The sequence below is a fragment of the Phascolarctos cinereus genome, unplaced genomic scaffold, assembly GCF_003287225.1.
Source record: "Phascolarctos cinereus isolate Bilbo 61053 unplaced genomic scaffold, phaCin_HiC Scaffold_4;HRSCAF=312, whole genome shotgun sequence".
Lineage (NCBI taxonomy): Eukaryota > Metazoa > Chordata > Mammalia > Diprotodontia > Phascolarctidae > Phascolarctos > Phascolarctos cinereus.
In genome coordinates, this window is record NW_027555847.1 from 325,113,045 (window position 1) to 325,134,786 (window position 21,742).

At 41.5% G+C, this 21,742-nt stretch overlaps 1 protein-coding gene and 1 long non-coding RNA gene across 8 annotated transcripts in view; one reads left to right on the top strand and one right to left on the bottom strand.

The window, feature by feature from the left end:
• Positions 1-13,176: 13,176 nt before the first annotated feature.
• Positions 13,177-21,742, bottom strand: part of MAST4 (microtubule associated serine/threonine kinase family member 4) — a 781,800-nt gene continuing 773,234 nt past the window's right edge. For all 7 annotated transcript variants that reach the window (XM_078153164.1, XM_021007208.2, XM_021007207.2 and 4 more), the window contains 2 exons: positions 20,875-21,056; positions 13,177-19,585 (listed from right to left, as the gene is read on the bottom strand). In XM_078153164.1, coding sequence (XP_078009290.1) covers positions 15,657-19,585; positions 20,875-21,056 — 4,111 coding nt within the window. In that variant the 3' untranslated portion in view covers positions 13,177-15,656. The remainder of the gene's footprint in view (positions 19,586-20,874; positions 21,057-21,742) is intronic.
• Positions 18,379-20,269, top strand: LOC144456912 (uncharacterized). Its single transcript, XR_013486138.1, has 2 exons — positions 18,379-18,467; positions 18,852-20,269. It is a non-coding gene; the product is annotated as an uncharacterized LOC144456912 (long non-coding RNA).

The following is a 21,742-nucleotide window of genomic DNA, read 5'->3' on the forward strand; positions in this document are numbered from 1 at the left end:
TTCATAAGTTTTTGAGTTTTAAATTTTTCTCTCCCTCCATCACCGCCTCCCTCCCCAAGATGGCACACAATATTTTAAAATGTACAAAAATAAAATACACAGGATCACAAGGGAAACCAATTATATTGAAACCAATTATACTGAAATATTTATTTTTAAGTTGATAGACCCCAGATTAAGAACTCTTGATCTATAGAGCCAGTTTCTTCAGATGTCCAGACATGTGCAGCTTGATTTTCAGAACGAAAGTGGGAACCAATCCTGGAAATAAGGCAAAAGTTCAACCATCTTTGTAACCTTGTTTTTAGTATTCCATGTGACACTGGCATGTTTTTCATCAATTTTATAGTTAGATTGAAGGTAGGTATGATCATATTGGGCCTCTAGATGGCGCCATAGCACATAAAATGGCGGCCCTGGAGTCAGATTCATCTTCCTGAGTTCAAATCTGGCCTCGGGCACTTGTTAGCTGTGTGACCTTAGGCAAATCACTTCACCTTGTTTGCCTTAGTTTCCTCATCTGTAAAATGAGCTAGAGAAGGAAACGCCAAACCACTCCATTGTATTTTCCAGAAAACCTCAAACGGGGTCATGAAGAGTCGGATGCAACTGAAACAACTGAACGACTGTGTTGCTGTTGCTTGAGAGTAGAACTGTACTGACCATATAAACTCTGCCTTTTGCCTTGACTCCTCCCCTCCAGTCCAGTATAAAAAGAAGATTTTCTTGTACTAGCCCTGGACAAATGACCTATCAACTAAACCAAGCTTGAGTAGTACTGGTTTGCTCTGCTACCCTCAGGATGTTTTCAAGCTGGCACAGATTTAAATCGTAGTTTAGAACTGACCAGTGACTCTCTTGAACAAAGTTGGGTGAAGCATACAACAGAGAGATATCCCCTAAAGGTATGGCCAATGTCCTGGGAAGCTTTCTAATGGGAAGGAGGGATTTCCAAGGTGTAGTGAGGGTCACCAGATGCTCCTGTTGGTGGATGACATTGTGTTGGCTGCATCAATCCTTAGAAAGCTGCAGAATTTTGTTTTGCTAAGGTCCATGGTCATTCAAAAGATACTGGATTTAAAATTCATAAGGAAAAAAGAAAATGGATGAAAATTCTTATAGCTCAGACTACATTATGTAACTGGATGGCCAATGCATTGAACTTTTATATACCAGTATACAAATCTGGAACCAGCTCTACAACTGGACAACAAATCTAGACCCAGAATTAAATAATAAAGGGTGAGGGGAACGAGAACTGGACTGAATTTGTAAAGAAAAGGGGAGGCTGGTTCACTATCACTGGCCTAGAGTTACAACTAGGAGTCATAAATTTACAAAAAGCATTCCTTAGAGACAGAGTTGGGCCTGATCGCAGGTGTGTACATATGCCCCCTTCCTTAATGTAACCAATAATGTTGCCCTGAATCCCTTGATGTCACAGACCTTGTTCTGTTCTTTGTTTTATCTTCCCCAAAACCTATTAAAAAAAAAAGGGAGCTGTCCCTCTGCTCAGACTCTTTGGCATAAATCTGAGGTTAGCCATTGACTTTTTTTTATTGGTGGGCAGCATGCCCCTGTTAATAAAATGATAACTTGCTTGGGAGAAAAGGGGGGGGTGGATAAGTATTCATATAGCATCTACTAAATGCCAGACACTATTCTTAGCACTTTTTACAAATATTATCTCATTTGATTGTCACAAAAGCCCTGTGAGCTAGGTGCTATTATGATCTCCATTTTATAGTTAAGAAAACTGAGGCAAAGAGGTTAAGTGATTTGCCCAGGGTCACACAGCTAGTAAGTGTCTGAGACCAGATTGAACTTAGATCTACCTGACTCCAGTCCTGGCACTCTATCCACTGCACAATGTTTGTAACAATACCAAGCAAGAAGCAAAGACTTATCTTTTTCAAACAACTGGTTTTATGGTGATGCTGTATGGTTATGAAACTTGAAACACTGTAGTCTCTGAGAAATCCAAATTACATGTGACTCAAGAAATGCATGGTGGGTTTGAGGAAGCTAAGTACAAGAAGTAATGTCAAGATATCAAGTAGGCAGTGTATAATAGGAAAAGGAAGTGCCTCAGTCATGTGTCAAAAAAAGAGTGATAACAGATGAAGAGCCCCAGTGCTCCATTGGCAGGCATGAGTGGAAACTCAAGACCAAGGAGAAGACCTGCAGCTCTCACTGTGGAGAATCTATAAGCAAGAATTTCACAGAATGAGAAGGCATAGAGAAGTTGTATGTTGAGCCCACGAAGGGAATACTCATATCAAAGCAGTAACAGATCCATTGGGCTTGTTGGAGTTAAAACTAGAAAGAGGAATCATTGTCTCCACTTCTAAGACTCATCGGTCCAGTATGATATTTTATATTGTTCTCTGTGTGTGTGTGTGTGTGTATGTGTGCGATTTAATATTTTGCTTGTATCACAAATGTTCCAAGTTTGGAAAAGTCTCTAATTCTCTGCCTTGATTTGATTTACCATGCAAGTACCCAGCCTGTGGTATGTACTTGCAACTCCATAACTTTGCTCTAATCTAATATTTTATGACAGCTGCTCTGTTTTAAGCAACAGTAAATTCCAGTGCAAAGTCAGAATGGGAGTGTTTTGATGGCTACTGTCAATTTTATTACTTTATCTTGATTATGAGGCCAGAATCTGTATACTTGGTGTGTTTATTGGTTTTATGTATCACATGTTGTTGTTGGCCCTGACAAGTTACTCCTATAAAAATGTATTATTATTGTATGCCAGAGCTCCGTGAGCTGACCCTGCATTTCATAGCACGTTTGAGCAAACAACACAGTGGTCCATAAAAGCTGGCCAGCCTCCATCCAAGGAGACTTGGAGGATGAATTGCAGCACCCAGGAGTCAGGGAGCCAGTTGTGCTCATCCCAAGATCTCCATTCATCACTAATAACTCAATAGCAATTTATGGAATGAATGCATTTTACTTTGGAAGTCTCAACAGTTTAAAATGAAAAACGGCAACATCACACTGACTTTGTACAACTCTCTAGTAAGTTTTATTTGAAATCTTCTTAGTTGCCAAAACACAAAAGAAGAATCTTTTCAAGTTTGTTCTTTTCATTTGCGAAGTAAAAGGAGGTAAGATGAGGGATAGAGAAACAGTGTTGTTCTCCATCTCTCACTACATGCAAAGAAATCTATGAAGAAAATATATATATATATATATGTATATATATATGTATATATATATATATACACACACACACAAACACACATATACATATACATACATATACACACACACACACACACACACACACACACACATATATATATATATATATATATATATATCTGCAAGGGATATTTGGGTTAGGTAGCAATAAGAAAGTCCTCATCATTGTAGTAGTGATTGTGGTACTAGTATTTATAGCAGTAGAGATGATCCATAAAATAATTTACTATAAAGTTTTAAGGAACTCATCTGTCCTCAGTGGTTGAGGGGAAATCTACCAGAAGGCAACAGGGAATCAACTTTGGTGACCTAAAGTTTCCTTTCTATCTAAGGGTTTGATTGAAAGTTTTTTCCTAATTCTTAATCAACAAGCATTTATTAAGTCCCTACTAGGTACCTGGTCCTGTGCTAGGTGCTGGGGATGCAAGGACAAAGAATGAAATCCCTACTTAAAAGAAATGTTGTTGTTGTTGTTTGTCCTTCATGTTTGAAGAGGATCACTGACCTCACAGGGTGATGTCTTGACTTGTGTGTGAACTGGGTTGAAGTGAGGCAGAGTCGCACAAAGTCATCAGCCTCACTCTTCCGGAGTCATCAAAGTCCCGTGGCAGGACAAAAGTCAGGATGACTGATGATGGCCCGGGATGCAGCGGATGACCTTGGTGTCTTCAGTGTCTGGCCACGCTCTCCACAGTACCTGCTTCAGCTGCCTTAATGGTCATTGGAACAATTTGTCCTCATCCACCCATTCTGTCAGGGGAAGTCTTCATATGCTTAAGGTAGACATCCACCTAACTCACTGATGGGTTTGAGGCCTTCATTTACCCTCAACCTGGTTTAGCCCGTTTGCCAACATGGTTTTCCTAGGGCATGGCCACTGCATATGCCATAGCTTCTTAGAGCCACAGGTGAGTGCTGGGTGAGAGGCAGACCCCAAAGGTGCATAAGCAGCCCTGAAAAGGGCTCAGCAGCCCTCGCGCCAGAGGTGCTAGTCCTCCCTGAACACCCCATACACCCCACAAGGAACGTATATTCTAATGAAGGAGACAAATACAAAAAAAATGTAGATAGATATATAGCATAAAGTGACTAAGAACTTACATATACAAAGGAGTTTAGGAAAGAGAACACTAGCAGTTCAGGGGATGGGGAAAGGCTTCATACAGAAGGCGATGCTTGAGCTGCACCTGAAAGGTTTAAATTAAAAAATTAAATTCTTAATAACACTTTTTCCCCTGAGGCTAGAAGCATGTATTAAGCACTCCTTCACCCATGGGCAGAATATGTTAAGGATCCATCTTTGTCCTTTAAATGAAGTGTTCTGTATTTGACAGGAGAGTGCCAGTGCTTAGCTTTCCCTCCTTTGCAAGGTCAAGACCACAGGGACACAGCTGAAGGCTTTGTGATCTAGGTTGGCATTTGGTATGGCATTATTTCACCACCCACTGTGAGTCTTGTCAAGGGCATGGGTCCCATCCATCCCCCAGTTTTCCGGATGCTCACTTGCACTAACCACCCATTCCATCTCTCTTTAGAGTAGTCTTAGGGTCACATTCATTTGTAAAAGTAGAGATCCTAGTCATACAGAGGATAGTGCAGTGGAAAGCATCCTGGCTCTGTGCTTGCTATCTGTGTGATCTTGGACAAGTCACTTAAGCTCTCTGGGCCTCAGTTTCCTTGTTTGTAAGAGGAGGGGGCCACTGTGGTCACTGCTAATTTCGTATCTATGATCCTATTACTTATCCTCGATCTTGGAGCTGGAAGAAAGCCTAGAGGTCATTGAAACCAGCCCCCTCCTTTACAAACAAGGACCCCAAGGCCACAGGGGTTAAGTGACTTACCCAAGGTCACACAGGTGGCAGAGCTAGGATATTAACCTGAAGAATCTGACTCCAGTTATACTACTCTTTCCATCACACTGTTATTGCTGCCTCCTTAGGCATCCTGAAGATTAAATCTGTCTGCAAATACACAGTCCTCAGCCAGAAATATCCTGTTTATCTGTATTGCCTTTGATGTATACTGCCCACTTACTAATGCACTGTCTGTGGAGCTATGAACTGGTCCAACCATCCTGGAGAACAATTTGAAACTATACCCAAAGGACTATAAAATGTAAAATAAAATATAAAACTATAAAGTACAAAACTGTGCACACACTTTGACCCAACAATAACACCATTAGGTCTGTATCCCAAAGAGATCAAACAGAAAGGAAAAGAGCCTAAATGAATAAAATTATTGATAGCAGCTCTTTTGTGGTAGAAAAGAATTGGAAATTGAGGGGATGCCCATCAATTGGGGAATAGCTGAACAAGTTGTGATATATGATTATGATGGAATACTATTGTGCTACAAGAAATGATGAGGGGGATGGTTTCAGAAAAACTTGGGAGGACTTATATGAACCAATGCAAAGTAAAATGAGCAGAACTAGGAGAACATTGTACACAGTAATAGCAATATTGTAATGACAATAAAATGTGAAAGACTTAGTATTTCTGATCATGAAAATGATCACAGACAATTCCAAAGGATCCATGTTGAAAAATGTTATACACCTCCAGAAAGAGAACTGATGATCTCTGAGTGCAGATTGAAGCATATTTTTTCACTTTCTTTTATTTTTTATAAGATGGCTAATATAGAAATATGTTTTGCATGACTTCACATATATAATGGGTATCATTTTGCTTACCTTCTCAATGGATGGAGGAGGGGCTTGAGGTAGGGCACAAATTTGAAACTCAAAAAAAAAGTGTTAAGAAAAATGTATATATTGAGACCCCCCACAGATAGCCCTTAATTCCAGCGCAAGACCATAGGATCAAAGATTTAGAGCTGAAAGGGAACTTGGAGGCCATCAAGCCCCACTCCCTCATTTTACAGATGAGGGAACTGAGGCCCAGAGCAATTTAATGACTTGCCCAGAGTCACACAATTAATAACTGTCTTAAACAGGATTTGAACCTAGATCTACTGGGCTTTAAATCCAGTTCTCCAATCTGCTAGTCCCCATTCTGGCCATGCACTTTACAAACTCTGCTATTTAGTCTGAACTTGTAATAAAATTGATTTTTTATTCAAATCTACATCACTCATAAGGAAAGCTCGGATCCACTGAATTGTGAAACTAATGTTTTATTCTGTCCTAGAATTTTATGACTATGTCTTGTACTTTGGTGCTTTAAAAAAAAAAAAAGATTAATAGTTTTGTAGCAAATGATTCAAGTTGTCGGCCCTCTGTAACCTTTAAGGTTACTGGAGACCAGTGTAACCTCTCAAGCCTTTTCAATGGGTCTCTAGCTCTATTCCTTTAGCTCATCTATGGATCATTCCTTCCTCCACCTGGCTCAAGGAATGATACCTAGGCCCCAGGTATACATAGCACAGTCCTGAGGCTTCCACAAAAATAATTTGTTATCAAAGATGCTCACCTAAATCATCCAGTTTCATACCTTCTACTTGTACTCCCCTGCCCCAACCCAAACTGCTATTCACACTAACTCACAAAAGAGGCATTACAGATATACAATATATATTTATCCCAAAAGCTAACCAGAGAAGTGCTAATTTGTATAAAAATTTTAAAAATAAGGAAACAATCTGTTGTGAAATGTTTTTCCTCCCACTCTGTGCTGGTAAAAATGGTGACATTTCCCTACTGCTCTGTGTATTCAAATACATTTTTCCAGCCGCATATTTTTATAGATGACCATTTCCCAAGGAGAAGTGGGTTGCCAGGGGACCAGTCACAGTGGTGCCTCCAGACCTAAGCTGAGCAGGGATCTCTCAATTTCATGAATGGCTTCAGAAGAACATCATTTATCACCACATGTATATTCTAGAGGACAGAAATGGCAGACTGGGGATTGTCATTAGACAGGTTACAACCCTAGGACATGGTGATGTCAGTGTGACATATGAAGACTTTGTAAAGGCCGGGTGCCTGCTTCAGGGTCTGGAGATATCAACATCCTTCAGCCCACAGGGCCAATGTCATCTCTTAAGAGACCTGGCTGATATGCCCAATGAATATTTAGGAAGGGTTTCTCAGCTTATGGTGGCATTAATAATTTTTTTTCAGGTGGGTAACAACAAACATGTTTGAAGCTATAATTAGTATTGCATGCAACAGATTTCCCCTCCCATCCATTTCCATGAACAGAATGACATTTCAAACAACTGGAAGTCAGGTCTGACCCTGGGTGGCATGTCAAAACGTACACTAGGCAGGCCTTCAGCCTCTGAAACAAATTACCTTTCTGAAGGGCTTTCATGCAAAGCAGTGAAAGGCATAGATTATACAGTCAGAAATTTATAGTACAGAGATTACTTTCTAAGATCACCTAGTGATGTTATAAATAAGATATGGTGATTTTGTTCTTTAGGATGTATTGTTCCAAAGCTCCCTGGGGCCGCAGCTGTGTATTTCCTATGAGGTTCTGTTGCTAACGAGTCCCATTTGCCTATAGAAATGCCTGGGGTGACCAAAGAGCTAATGGATTTGAACCTAAGGCCACACTGGCTATCAAATATGCATAAGGTAGCAAAGCCTAGTGTGAGCCAAGAGGGACCCTGCTAAGCACACAAGAGATAAGCGCACATTAACCACAGGAGGAGGAGGCAGCTGCTGCCTGCTGCCATGGGTTCCTTGGATGGGAAGGGCTGGGGTGAGATGGCAGGTGTGACAAAGTGCCAACTCAGGCCCAGAAATCCTCCTTAGAGCCCCCCCCCCCACCGAGCTGCGCCCCGTCCTTGTAAAGGACAGGACCTGTTCCCGATGGAAAGCAAAAACATCTTTGTACAGAGGCAAGAACGGTGGACTTAATTAGCAGATCTGTGTTCCAATCCTAGCTTTTCCCTTTACTACTTATCAGGGAGACAGTGGGGAAGTCCTTTACCTTCTCTGGGTCTTAATGACCAAATGACCTCCAAGGTTTTTTCCAGTGATAAATATATGTTCCTGCCATCTTGATGTTGTTGTTGTAGAGTCACGTCTGACTCTTCATGACCCCATCTGAGGTTTTCTTGGCAAAGACACCGAAAAGGTTGGCCACTTCTTTCTCCAGCCCATTTTACAAACGAAGAAACTGAGGCAAACATGGTTAAGTGACTTGCTCAAGGTGAAACAGTTAGTGTCTGAGGTCAAATTTGGACTCAGGAACATAATCCTTCCTGACTCTAAGCCTGGCACACTATCCACTGTGCCTCACAGTTGCCCCATCTTGATAATGTTTGAGTAATAAAATTGGGGGCAGGTGATTCATGAGATCATAGATTTAGAAGGGAAAGGCTCTCAGAGGCCATCTTGTTCAACCCCCTACATCTTACAGGTGAGGAAACTGAGGCACAATTAGGTTAAAAGGCTTCTCCAATGTTACAAAAACATTTGAACCCAGGTCCTATGATTTCAAATCCAATGCTTTTCCCCACTGTATTACATACATTGCACTTTCCCCACTGAAACCCCCTGCAAGCCATGCAGCCAAAGAGTGGGGCACTAATATATTGTAATGATTCTTTCCCTGGGTCTAGGTTGTGGGAACAAGAGTATGAACCTGTAAACTCTGGGAGAAGATCCTTTTAGAAGGTTTAGGGTATGGGTCAGAATATTTTGGCAAAAGCAATGTCAAATGCTAGGAAGGGCTGCCCACACCTTCATGCTATTTAAAAATTTGTAATAATAATGATGAAGATAGCTTTTATATAGCACTTTAAAGTTTGCAAAGTGCTTTAGCTATATTATTTATTTTGATCCTCACAAAAACCCTGAGGTTTTTGAGGTGGATGATATTTTTATTATTCCAATTTTATGGAAGAGGAAACTGAGGCAGCCAGGTTAAGTAACTTGCCCAGGCGTACACAGACTCATAGTCTGAGGCAGGATTTGGACACCTGACTCCAGGTCCAGCTCTATATGCCTTGAGCCACCTTCATCTCCTTGGATTGACTTAATAGGAATAACAGAAAGAGTCTATGTGAAGTTGATTTGGATCCCAATTTAAGGCCAATAAGCACAGTACATATAGAAAAACCCTCCCATGGTCCCTTAATGTCTAGCCTGCACATCAGGGAGCAAATTTGTATAATTAATATAGCTCTGCTCTCTCATGTTCCTTTTGTGCTATGAACCAAATTTATTAGATCGGTAATTGCCTGTTGATTAATTAGAAGGAATACTATTACTCAGAATGATTAGTTTTCTTGTCTCATGATTCTTCACCCATCCACAAATTCTCAATTTAAAACCAAGAAGGATTTTAATGGCCCAGTTATAAGGCAATAGGGAACCAGATGTCTTGGAATTTTCACAATATGATCTGGAACTTCCTTTGAAGTGATACCACAAAGGGGCCTTAGAGCTTTGTCCCTATCCATGCTTGTTGTGACACTCTTTGGGTGTACCACCAGCAGAATAACGTGGAAAGAAGTTTGATCAACAGTCAGCTTCTCTTTGACTTGGCCTGCTTCCAAAACCACCTGATATCTGCTCCTGCAACCTGGATTGGAATTACCCTGAAAGGCTTTCACATGAAAGTTTTCTTTGGTTGTCATTGCTTTCTTTAAAATACGTTGTTTTCAGTTGTGCCCAATTTTTTGGGACCCCATTTGGGGTTTTCTTGGCAAAGATACTGGAGCAGTTTGCCATTTCTTTTTCCAGCTCATTTTACCGATCAGAAAACAGAGGCAAAAAGGGTGAAATGACTTGCCGAGGGTCACACAGCTAGTAAGTGTCTGAGCTCGGATTTGCACTCAGGTCTTCCTGACTCCAGGTCTGGTGCTTTATGCACTGCACCGCCTAACTGCCCATGCTTTAAAAATATAACTTCCTGCCTTTGAGAAATTTCTATTGTTAGGGAAACAAGACTAGGGCAAAAGAAAACAACTGTCACAGTCCTAAAGGTCAGAGAATCACGGGCTTAAATTCAAGGGGACCTTTATCATTTAGTTCAGTCCCCTCATTTTACAGATGAGGAAACCGAGGCCCAGAGAAGTGATTTACCCAGTCATATACACAGTAAAGATGGACTTCAAACTCAGGTCCTCTGCCTTCTACTTGTTTGACCTTCCCACTGTAACATGGAGAAGGACGTTTCTTTGTTAGTAAAAGTGCTAAAAATTCTAAGAGAATGGTTTAATTTTAAGTGCAATATTTTGATTTAAAGTGTAGCTTCTGAATTTTTATTTTTAAATTTTAGGCTGGATCTGTGACTTAATTGGCATAGGGTATTGCTGGTAAGGAAACTCCTTAGAGCAATGCAGATCAGTATCTTTTCTATTACTTACAGTTTAAAAAGTTACTTGGGGGCACTGAGGTTAAGTGAATTGTCTAGGGTCAAAGAGCTAGTCTATATGTCAGAGAATAGACTTCAACCCATGTTTTTCTGGCTTTAAGGCCAGCTCTTGACGATTCCTCACTGGAGTAATATTCACAAAAAAGTCAATTGATATGAAACAACATTTCTACCCAGATCTGGTAAAGCTATTTTTTATTACTTTTTGAAACGAACATGAAACTTTAAACCAATTTTACTGAATTTACTCATGGAAAAAAAAAAAATCAGTTATTGTCTATATGCCGGATCAAATCATTTATGGAACAGAATTCTTGAAAAGTTGGCTATAATTTTTTTTTTTTATAAATTGAACCATTTATCCTCCATCTATTATTCCTTTTCCTTTCAGCATAAAATCAAAGTTGTGTTCTTCCAGGTTAAAAAGTAAGCTGATAAGTAAGATGCAAGAAAACCACAGCTATGCTTGCAGAAAAACTTACTTCTCTAACTTAAAGTAATTATGCTTCTTAGAAGAGTAGCAGATGGCTAGTGGATAGATACAGCTCTGGGCCAGTAGTCAGGTAGACCTAAGTTCAAATTCAGCCTCAGATGTAATAGCTGTGTGACCCTGGGCAAGTCACTTAAGCTCTGTTTGCCTCAGTTTCTTCATCTGTAAAAAGTCATGATGATAAAATGAGATATTTGTAAGTGTTTTACAAACCTTATGACACTAAAAACTCTATTATTATTATCATTATTGGTGGAGATGACGCAGCTTGAATATTTAGTTAAGCAAGTCAAGGGGTGCTTCAGTTTCCTTACTTGTAAAATAGTAACATAATATCTATACTCTCTTCCTTACAGGGTTATTGTGGGAATCCCACACAATAATCAATGTGGTCTGGACCAAAATGGGTTTTCAGCATACAAATGAGAGTTATTAGTATTATTAATATATTATTAATATTATTATTATATAGGGCAATGACATTTTGAGGTCACTCTTCATCTAAAATGTATAGAGTGTTATTCAAATCCAGCCGTTGACACTTCCTGGCTGTGTAACCCCAGACAAGTCACTTAACCTCTGCCTCAGTTTCCTCAACTATAAAATGGAGCTCAAAATAGCACTTCTTAGGGTTATTGTGAGGATCAAAAGAAATTTTCTGTAAATGTCTTAGCATGGTGGCATATAGCAGGTGCTTAATAAATGTACCTTTCCTTTAATAACGCACTTACTCCCTTTCCTAAAAGATTTTAAATATTTTCTCTTTCTTCTTGAAATCTTTCTTCATCTAAAAGGATAGGAACTGGACTTGTGATTTCATTGGCGTATGGAATTCAGACGAGGAAACTCCTTCTCCCAAAGCAAGTCAATGCATTCCGGGTAACTTAGTGTTACAGAATTAGCTAGCAGACTGAGACGCTGTACCTCGTCCCATATCACAAAGTCAAAACATGGACTAGAGGATGGAGACGAATCTCTTCATTACCTAAAAAGCAAGGTAAACATTAATTTTAAAAAGCAAAGACACTGACTTCTTGGAAAGAGGTTTCTTTGTTGGAAAGAACCATGGATTTGGCATCAAAGGGTTAGACTTTGAATCTTCTTTACCTCTTATATCTTAAATTTCCAAAATGAAGGGTTGGTTAGATGACCTCTAAGCTTCCTTTTACCTCAAAATCTGATGATCCAATTTCTCAGTTATTTGCTAGTTGTATAATTCTATGTCATTCCCCTTCACACACACTTCAGTCCAGCCAAAGTGGCTTTCCTGCTGTTCCTAATACATACCTCATCTCCCTTCTCCTTGTATTTCCACAGATGGTCTTTACCCCATGTCTAGAGTCTACCTCTTCACCTCTTTCTCTTCAGAATCCATACTTTCTTCTAAAACTCAGCTGAAAAACTATATGAAGCCTTTCTCAATCCTCCCATCCCCCAGTGACAAGGAACTCTGCCCAAATTGCCCTGAACTTTAAAATATTAAATTTAAATTAAAATAAATATTATTTTATTAAAATTATTTTAAATATTAATATTAAATATTATTTTAAATTTTAAAACAAAATATTAAAATAAAATAAAAAAAATTTTTAAATCTCATATTTTATAGAATGTAAGATCCTGCATTCCCAGCACCTTGCGCAATCCCTAACACATAGTAGGAGTTTAATAAATGCCTGATGGTGAATGGATAATGAGACCAGTGAGGTGTGTTTTGAATATGTTTGTAATATGCTTGGTAAATTCTTTATTGTGAGAGCTGAATTACTTTTCTGCATATCACAGAACCCACAGAGGGGTCAGTACCATAACTAATCCCAGGAGTACAGATTTTCTTTAAGCAGGATATAAACTATGTACCTGATCTCATAGACACTAAAATTGATCATAACCAAAAGTGTATTATTTCATCTTGGAATTCTCCTTTCTTGTTCTCAGAAAATGAATTGTGTGGGGAATTTAAACAAATATCACAATGAGTTATTTCTTGATTAGTTGTTTGTTCTTTTGCTAGCCTTACTGCTCTTGATAAAACAAATGTATATAATCCTATAGCTTCTAGAATTGTAGAACTACATTTAACAACTTTAATATTCAACAACTGTCTTTTCTCGGGGTGGTGGTAGGGAGTGGAGAGGAAAACGACAGGGAGAAGGTAAGAAACTACCAGTCTTTATCTTTTCATGCTAAATTTTTATTTCAATGTTATGCAACTGCATAAGTATAAATATTTGTTCAATATACAACAATTATGACATCCATAGGGAATTTCTTCCAGAAAATCAGACTGCGAACACTTTATTGCACAAAGCCTAACAAACTTTTTTTTTTCAAGCTGGTAAATCTACAGCTGGGAATACTACCAAGGAGCACGTCTTACAATCACACAAAGACTGACCAGATAGAACACAGTTAGCAGGAGGATTTCTACCAGCTGATTAGAGAGTTTCACACCAACAAACAGGTATTACATGAACACAACCCTATTGTACTCATTACTTATCCAAAATGCAAAACCAGATTTGGCAGAAATGATAACACACTATACAAAATATACATAAAAAGGATATCATTGTAAACAAGCAGCTAATTGTGCTTTAAAGGAAACAATAGGACAGTTAAAATGCGAGGGCTGTAAACTATGAAATATCTCCTTGATCAAAGCGTCATGATGTCTGAGTGCATTAGTATTGGGGCTATGATCGCCAAACACAGATATATACTGCAAATGTTGAGACCAGTATTCAAAAGCAGTAAAAAAAGGAAAATGTTTGTTTCCTTTACAAGTGTCAAAGGGAAGACAGTAAATGGCCATGCCCTATGAAGAATTAAGGGGAGAGAAAGTGGTTCTTTTCCTTTCCTTTAGTATTTCATTAGAAGGAGGCAAAACCCAAGAAACCAATTGGATCATACTTTTGTTTTAGGAGCCCTGTTCACAAACTGGCCAAACATATTTCAGGGTCACAAGATATACTGTGCTTAGAACAATGATTTTTATCACCTGGAAAAAGTAAAAAATCCCCATCAGGAATGGGAGATTTGATTACTCCTTGTTGGGCATATGCCTTAGTAGGGGAAAAAGAGAAAAAAAAGTATTGTAGTATCGATCCCAAGCATCTTAAAAATACTTATCTGTGTCAATTTTCCCTTAGTGCCATAGTACTTGTTTCATCAAGTGCTTTTTCCTCAAAAAGAAAAAAAAAAACAGAACAAAACAAAACAAAGCACGTCAGCACTAAAATTATCTGACAAGTTCTACATGTTCCACAGTATACAAAATTTAAATAAGGCTTAGCAAAAGTAAAAAGGACAGTCACATTCAAGCACCAAATAGCTCCAACAGGTCTCTTTTTTACAAAAATGCTGCTTTTCATTAATAATACAGTATTTACTTTTTTGCATACAAATAAAGAGATCATGTTATGAAATGTATGGAGCTACCCAATGCATTTAGAGATGAATGTGAAACCCAGGATTCCTTGCTAAAAACAGCAAGCTTTATCTATAACATAAGGCCCCCGCTATGTATTAAAATGGATCTGATGTCCTGGTTGTCTCTATTTATGACATGATGCTAAAATTACTTTTTTTCTTTTTTGCCAAAAATGTCAAACTTGAAAAAAGCTCTACAATTCATGAAACTGATTACTCAAACCTAAGTACTTGGGGGGGTTCAAGTCATCTTCTTTCTTCTTATATAAGAGCAGGGCAGACATGGGACTACAACATATGTGCTTCTTATATATAAGACTCACAGCATAAAGGCCTGAGTTTAAGAGCTGAAAGAAAAAAATGAAAGGATTACAGCAGAAATTAAGCTGATGAGTGTTTATAGTCCCAGCGCCATGTGAGGTGAAGGTCCAAGACACACACCAATGGACCAAAAGTGAACAACTGGTCTTTCAGACAGTTGGACCTAGGATCAAAAGGCCTTGCTAGGACATTCATGAAATAAAAATGGTAGGCCCTGTGAGTCCAGGCCTATCCTAATTGAGGCAGATTTTAAATGCAGTGATCAAGTTACATCTTAAATTAGATCTGGAAATACAGGTAGCCAGATACAGTACTATCAAAATCTGATTAAAAATACACATAAAAATTCACGAACTGCAGTTATTTATGATTTTCTTTTGCCTTTAACTCTTAGAATACTTTAACTTGTAAAAATGTAGCCTTGAACTATTGTCTTAAACCATAGAACAAAACTGTGTTTATGTGTATGTGTGTGAGGGCAAATGCCCAGTTTTAGTAATTTTGCTTCTTTCCTACATTATGGTAAGTAAGTGGCAAAGCAACAATTTGTTTTAAAAAAAAAGTTGTAGTAAACAATGCAATCAGCAGCAAAGTGTATATTCTACATTCAATAACCAAACACACTGCTAGATATTTACAGAGAACATCTTTTTTTCCTTAACAACTCTCAACAACTGTAAAGGTATTTTTGTATAAATACTATAAGGTAACAGTTTTACCGGTTACAATTGGGAAGGCATATGGAAAAAGGTCCTCTCTATCTCTCTGTCCACCTTACTCCTCCCAAAGCTCTGCCTGGCGAACAATCCCATTTGGTGCTGGTTTTTTGAAGGTCGTCAGGACAAAGTGACAACGTCCAATCTGAGTCTCCACAGTCCTGCCTCCTGGGTCCTGCCCCATTAGCAAGCCTTTTTGTGCGGGCTGCTGCGCAAACTCTCTTTCCCTCGTCGCTGGCGTACCACAAAGTCCTTTTCAGAAGAAGGGGCTACGAGGCGGTCGGTGTTTGAGGCTGACCTGGGAATGTCTTTTCCTACATTCTGTTTCCTGGCAGCCAGAGTCTGGGCCAGGATGGACTCCTTCCCTTTCACTTCTCCTGGGGTAGTGGTCATTGAGAGGGCCCTGTCCAGGGTTCTGACTTCTCCCCTGAGATGTGAATCAGCGTGGTGGGAGTCCAGGGCACCTGCTGTGCTACTGAAGGATGGCAATGAATCGCTCTTTGTCATTTGTGTTCTGCCATCTGCCCCAGACCCCGGCTTCCTAAAGTCCCTGGTGCTGGGGGCTGGTGGTTCTGCCTGGCTCCCATTTGTCTTGGCAAAAAGGGTGTCACCAGCCACTTCAGAGATCTCAAGGACTCCTGACTTAGACTCGGGGAAACTGGATGAAGAGCTCAGAGTCTTCTCTGAGGGGGCAGCTGAGTGGAAGGAACTCTGCCCAGTGGCTGATGGAGAACGTTTCATCCCACCCTGTTTGCTGGTTTCCATCAGCTGCTTCTGTGAAGGCAGGGCTTTCCCTTTGGGCTCTGAGGAACTCTTTCCTGCTGCAGCTGGCTTTTCCCCACCTTTAGCCTTGGCCTCACAGCTCGCCAATGAAAGGCTGTGTTCCAGCTTCCCACAGTCAGGTAGAACATAAAGTGCATCAGTGCATTTTTTCCCTTCTGGCTTCTTGTCTGCCACGTTGGCCAAGGGACCTGGGCCCTTGTCAGTCTGTTTGCAGCTGGCTGAGGGACTTGGGCTTTTGTCAGTCTGTTTGCACAGTGAGGGACTGTCTTTCACAGTGGATGGTTTGGGGTGCTTCAGGGGCAGGGTTTGTTTTTCGGGGACTGTGGAAAGCTTCTGTTCTGCCAGCTCGATCGAGCCTGTGGGGTCCTGCCTCTGTGAATGGACCACTGCGGGACTGCTATTACCTAGGGATTTCAACTTGTTGTCAAGGATGGTGCCCCCCTCCACTTGGCATGAAGGCGCTGGCCCACTTTGTGAGTCAGGGGTTCTGTCCCCCTGGACACCCTCATTGTTCGATTTCCTTTGGGAGGCAGAGACGAAGGGAAAGGTCTCTGGCACAGTTCTGCTGGTGCTTTTTCCCTCTTTGCTAGCACTGCTAGGGACCTGTGGGACAGCCTCTTTCTCCTTGGTGCCTCCACTGCACTGTTTCTGGGATGCTGCCAGCTTTTCTGAGGGTTTAGACTTTGGAGGACAGGCCTCAGGTGCAGGTCTGAGCTTGTGGCTGCTGCTTTCCACCTGGGCTGTGGCTGGCTTGACGAAAGTATCAGGAAGGCCCAAGGCCACCTCTGATGCACAGGTCCTAGAAACAGGCTCCCTCACTGAAGGGAGAATGGGTGAACTGAGCTGCTGCCGGGTCGCTACACCAAGGGAGTCCTTGGAGGCCAGTGAAGGCTGGAGGCTGCTGACCTGTTTCTGAAAAGTTGCATCTTTCCTTTCCACTTCTTTGGGACTGTCTTTCTGTAAAGATGGAAAACCCAGGGCTTTTTCATTCTTGGTGTTACTGACTCCTGGCAGCTGGCCAGACCTTTTTGGGAGAGAAACCTCAGTCTTCAGGTCCACGCTGGTTTTCTGCTTGCTTATCTCCTTCTCACCAGGAATCCTGGAGGAACGAACATCCTCTTTGGTGGGTGCCTTAGTTATTTCTTTTCCTTCTTTGGGATCGGCTTTCCCACCAGCACCCCTAAGTTTCTCCACTGCACGTGGCTGAGTGGGAAAGTCTGGGCCAGCTCGGGTCCCAGAAGCATTGTTTCCAAAGCTGCTAGCTTTTGGAGTGTCTGCGGACAAATGCTCCATAAAAGATTCTCTGGCAACCTCTGCCCTCACTGTTGTCAGCGGCTCGCTGCTTCTTGAGGTCACTGGATACTTCCCAGACAGTTCCCTGTGGTTCTGCCTTTCTCTTCCAGGGTTACTGTCAGGACTGAGGAACCCTGGGGGTGCCACTAGCTTAGGACTAGCCATGGCATTCTGACTGGAGGACGTGAGGAGTTTGGCCTCAACAGCATGGTCCCGTCGCTTTGTCGGGAGCTCCTCTCTCTTATGATTACTTTCACTGATGGGGGTGTGGTTTCGTACAGCTGAATGGGAGACCCTTTTCTCCTTTTCCAGTTCTTGGGCTGCTGGTGTGCTTGAAAATCCCTTGTTGGGCTGCTGAAATCGGGGTTCCAGAAGGTAGGATTTGTTCATCTTTATACAAGTCATTGGGGGCTCCTTCTGACTGACAGTTTCACCCTTCATGGAACCTACAGACAGAGCTGGTGACACAAAAGGTCCCAGGTCACTACTGAGATGATGGGTGTCTGTGGAAGCCGGTGATGGCCCTTCTGTCTTGGAAGCCTGAGGCCCTGATAATAAAGCAATGTCCAGAGTGCCCTCAATAGGCTTCAGGCAAGAGACAGACCTGCCTTCCAGTTTGTATTCTGATGGACTTTTCCTGGCTGGGGACTCAGGAGGGATCAAGGTTGGCTTTTCCATCCCACCTTCTGCTCGACCAGTCAGAGCCTTGATAGGGACAAAAGCCGTTGAACTTATCTGCACCGCATGGGCACCGCCGATGACCGTCCGGCTCTCTGAGACCGGAGTGGGATCCTGCTGCACATTTATAGGCCTTGTGGTGTTCAGCTGAAGGCATTCGTGGATATTTGACGTGAGCTTTGGCTTCAGCATGGAACTGAGGCTGTCATCTTTCTCCTCAAAGGACATCTTCTTCCGAAGGTAATCGATATTTGTAAGCTTGCCATCAAATTTTTCAAACTTGCTGAATTCTTTTGCCTGGCTGGCCTTCTCAGCACCATCCCCTTTCCCACTGGCTGGCCTCTCCGCTGGGTGTGTGAGTATGTCTTGCAGCAGGCACGGGGGAGGCAGCCTTTTGTAGTCGTGAGAGCTCAGGCTATGCTCGCTAACTGGAAGTCTGTGGCAGACCACCTGGGCATCCAACGGGACACCGTCGCCGGACTTCACACCAGCGGTGTTCTTGTGAAGTAGGCTGCTGACCGACAGCGATGACAATGATGTTGTCTCCTGCATTGTTACTCTGTTGTCATAATTATTTGATCTCTCCAAAGTCTTCTGATACGTTTTCTTCTCTCTCTCTTCCAGCCTCAAGGTCGCAAGGTTTTCCAAATCGCTGCCTGGTTCATGGGATCTCTGCAGGGATTCTTGCTTCTCGGGGAAGTCTTGCTTCTTTGTCACCACCTTGCCTTTCAGTTTCTCTCTGTCCAGTTCCTCCACAGACTCTTGCCTTCCTAGCTTTCTCGAGATGGGGCGTTTCAGGCAGCCTTGTTCCACAGGCCTGGCTCGGGTGAGGGAGGGAGCATCACACACATTCTCCTCTAGGCTCTGGAGCATCGTGTCTCTCTGAGACTGCTCCCGCTGCACCTCTTCCTGAGTCACCTCCAGACTGTGCTTCCGAGAACAGAGATGCTTCTTGTCACTGCCGTAGGAAGGGGAGAGTTTTTCTTCCGACTGGACTCTTTTGAGCAGAGGGGACCTTGGCGGCTCAGCACTCTTGGGCCTCACAATATGTCTGACGATCGTGGGTGGGGAATGCATTTTGCTGGGAAAGGCCTGTACGATCTTGGAATTGCCAAGGGAGTGCCCCAGCAAGGGGGATGGTGACCGCTGAGGGGAGGGAGGCTGCGGGGTTGGAGAAGGTGTCCTGGCCAATGGGGAAAGTGGAATGCTACCGGCTGATTTACGTCTCCCTGACCGGTATCTTTGACCACTGAGTTTGGGTGCCAAGCCATGAAGAGTGCTGGGCCTAATGTGCCCAGAACCAGCTGGAGAATTAGGGGCACTGGAGCTTGGAGAGCTGCTCTGGGAGGAATTAGTACCTGTAGACATAAAAAGCAAAGACCTTGTGAAAACCAAAAATCTACTTTCTTTTCTCTGTTTTTTTTTTCAGGCAGTTAGGGTTAAGTGACTTGCCCAGGGTCACACAGCTAGTAAGTGTCAAGTGTTTGGTCTGAGGCCAGATTTGAACTCATGTCCTCCTGACTTCAGGGCAGTGCTCTATCCACTGCGCCACCTAGCTGCCCCCCACATCTTTGTTCTACAGAGCATTCGGGGTACATGGTCAATGAACTAGTCAAGGATTTAGTTACTCTAATTAAAAATCTGTTGTCCAATTTTTAAGCTAAATCTGTATATTCCCAAAATATAATGCTTTATTCTTAGTAGCTTTATAATGTTCATTATGTCAATAACAATTTTTAATCAATTTCTTTTGTTTTCCCATCACCTGTAATTCCCATATAGTAAGAAATTCCCCTTAATTAATGCCAGTCAGCACCTTCTCTGAAACTGCCAGCATCTCTACTTCACACACCCCTACCCCACTCCCCGAAACAGCTATTCCCTTTGACTAGGGATTTTAATGAGAGAAAAAATGTTTGGCAAAACTGATCAACTTATCAAAACTGTCTGACATAATATGTAGTGTTCCAGACTCATAGTCCCTCACCTCTGTTAAGGCCCACTATTACTTTTAGTAATAAATTTTTAAATATTTTATTTCATATCACAAGTCTAATGAGCTTTCTTTATTTGGCAACACAGCAGGGCCTGTTCAATCTATCTCCTCAATATTTTTCCCTAATTACATGTAACAACAATTTTATATACTATTTTTTTGTTTGTTTTGGGGTTTTTTTGGTGAGGTAATTGGGGTTAAGTGACTTGCCCAGGGTCACACAGATACTAAGTGTTAAGTGTCTGAGGCCAGGTTTGAACTCAGGTCCTCTTGATTCCAGGGCTGGTGCTCTATCCACTGCGCCACCTAGCTGCCCCTTATTTTATATACTATTTTATTTTTTCCCAATTACATGTTAAAACAATTTTTAAACTTTTTTTTTCAAGTGTTGAGTTCCAAATTCTATCCCTTCCCCCCTCCCTGAGATGGTAAGCAATCTGATATAGGTTATACATATGCAATCATGTAAAACATATCCATATTCGTCATTTTGTAACAACAATTTTTAACATTTGTTGTTTTTTTTTTAATTTTGAATTCCAAATTCTCTTCCTCTCCCCTACCTTCCCTCTCACTGAGAAGGCAAACAATTTGAAATAGGTTATATAAGATAATGCTTTCTTATTAGTGGACAAACAGAAGATAACTCACCAGATGGGAAGTCTGGGGTAGAACGGTAGCTAGGTGTAGGTGATCGGGGAGATAAGCTGTGAGTTGGGGACCCAGGGAGGCTCTCTCCAGAGGAAAGAGAACGGTTTAAGCAGGAGAAACTTCGGCTAGTGTGGAGTAAAGGTGAAGGCTGCTTGGCTAGCTTCTTGAAGAGGGATCTTCGCCTAGAGAAGAAATAGTGGCAAATAAATCAGAAGACTTTGGGAAACAAATTCTCAACAAATTTTACTCCTCCCAGACTCCCACTGTCTTATCCTTTCCACCTTCCCCTTGCCACATACTGTATTTAACACAACTGAGTTAATAGGAGGGGATACCAGCATTGGGGGTGAGGGAGGGAACCTTAGCCATGGTAAAGAATAAGGTGCTATTTTCATTTCTGAAAAGCATTTTAAGATTTGAAACAGGGTGGCAAGGGGAAGAGGCAGAGTTATAGCCTCCTTAAAACAGTGTATATATAGTTGAGATTTCACAGCTGGGTTCATAAACATTCTACATCTAAGAGGGGATGTGGAAAAAAATGAAACTGTTAAATACATTCGATTATTTATTTGTTCGTTTCGTTAAAAGGGCATCCTTTGCTTCTGGGCATATATCCAAAAATATAAAGAGGCACAATTTAATTAAGAAATACTGCAAAGTAAATCCCTACAGAAAGAAGAGCCATTATCTCTATATGGATAAATGTCTTTGATGGGATTACCTTGGGCAGGGAGCTTTATCCAATTCTAGGTCTACCTGGTGCTTATGGCAGTGGGAGGCACTCAAACTTGTGTAATAATGTACATTTAGGTTGTTAAAACCGGGGAAGGAAGCTCATTCCCTCTTGAACAGTGTCTGGTGGCCACGT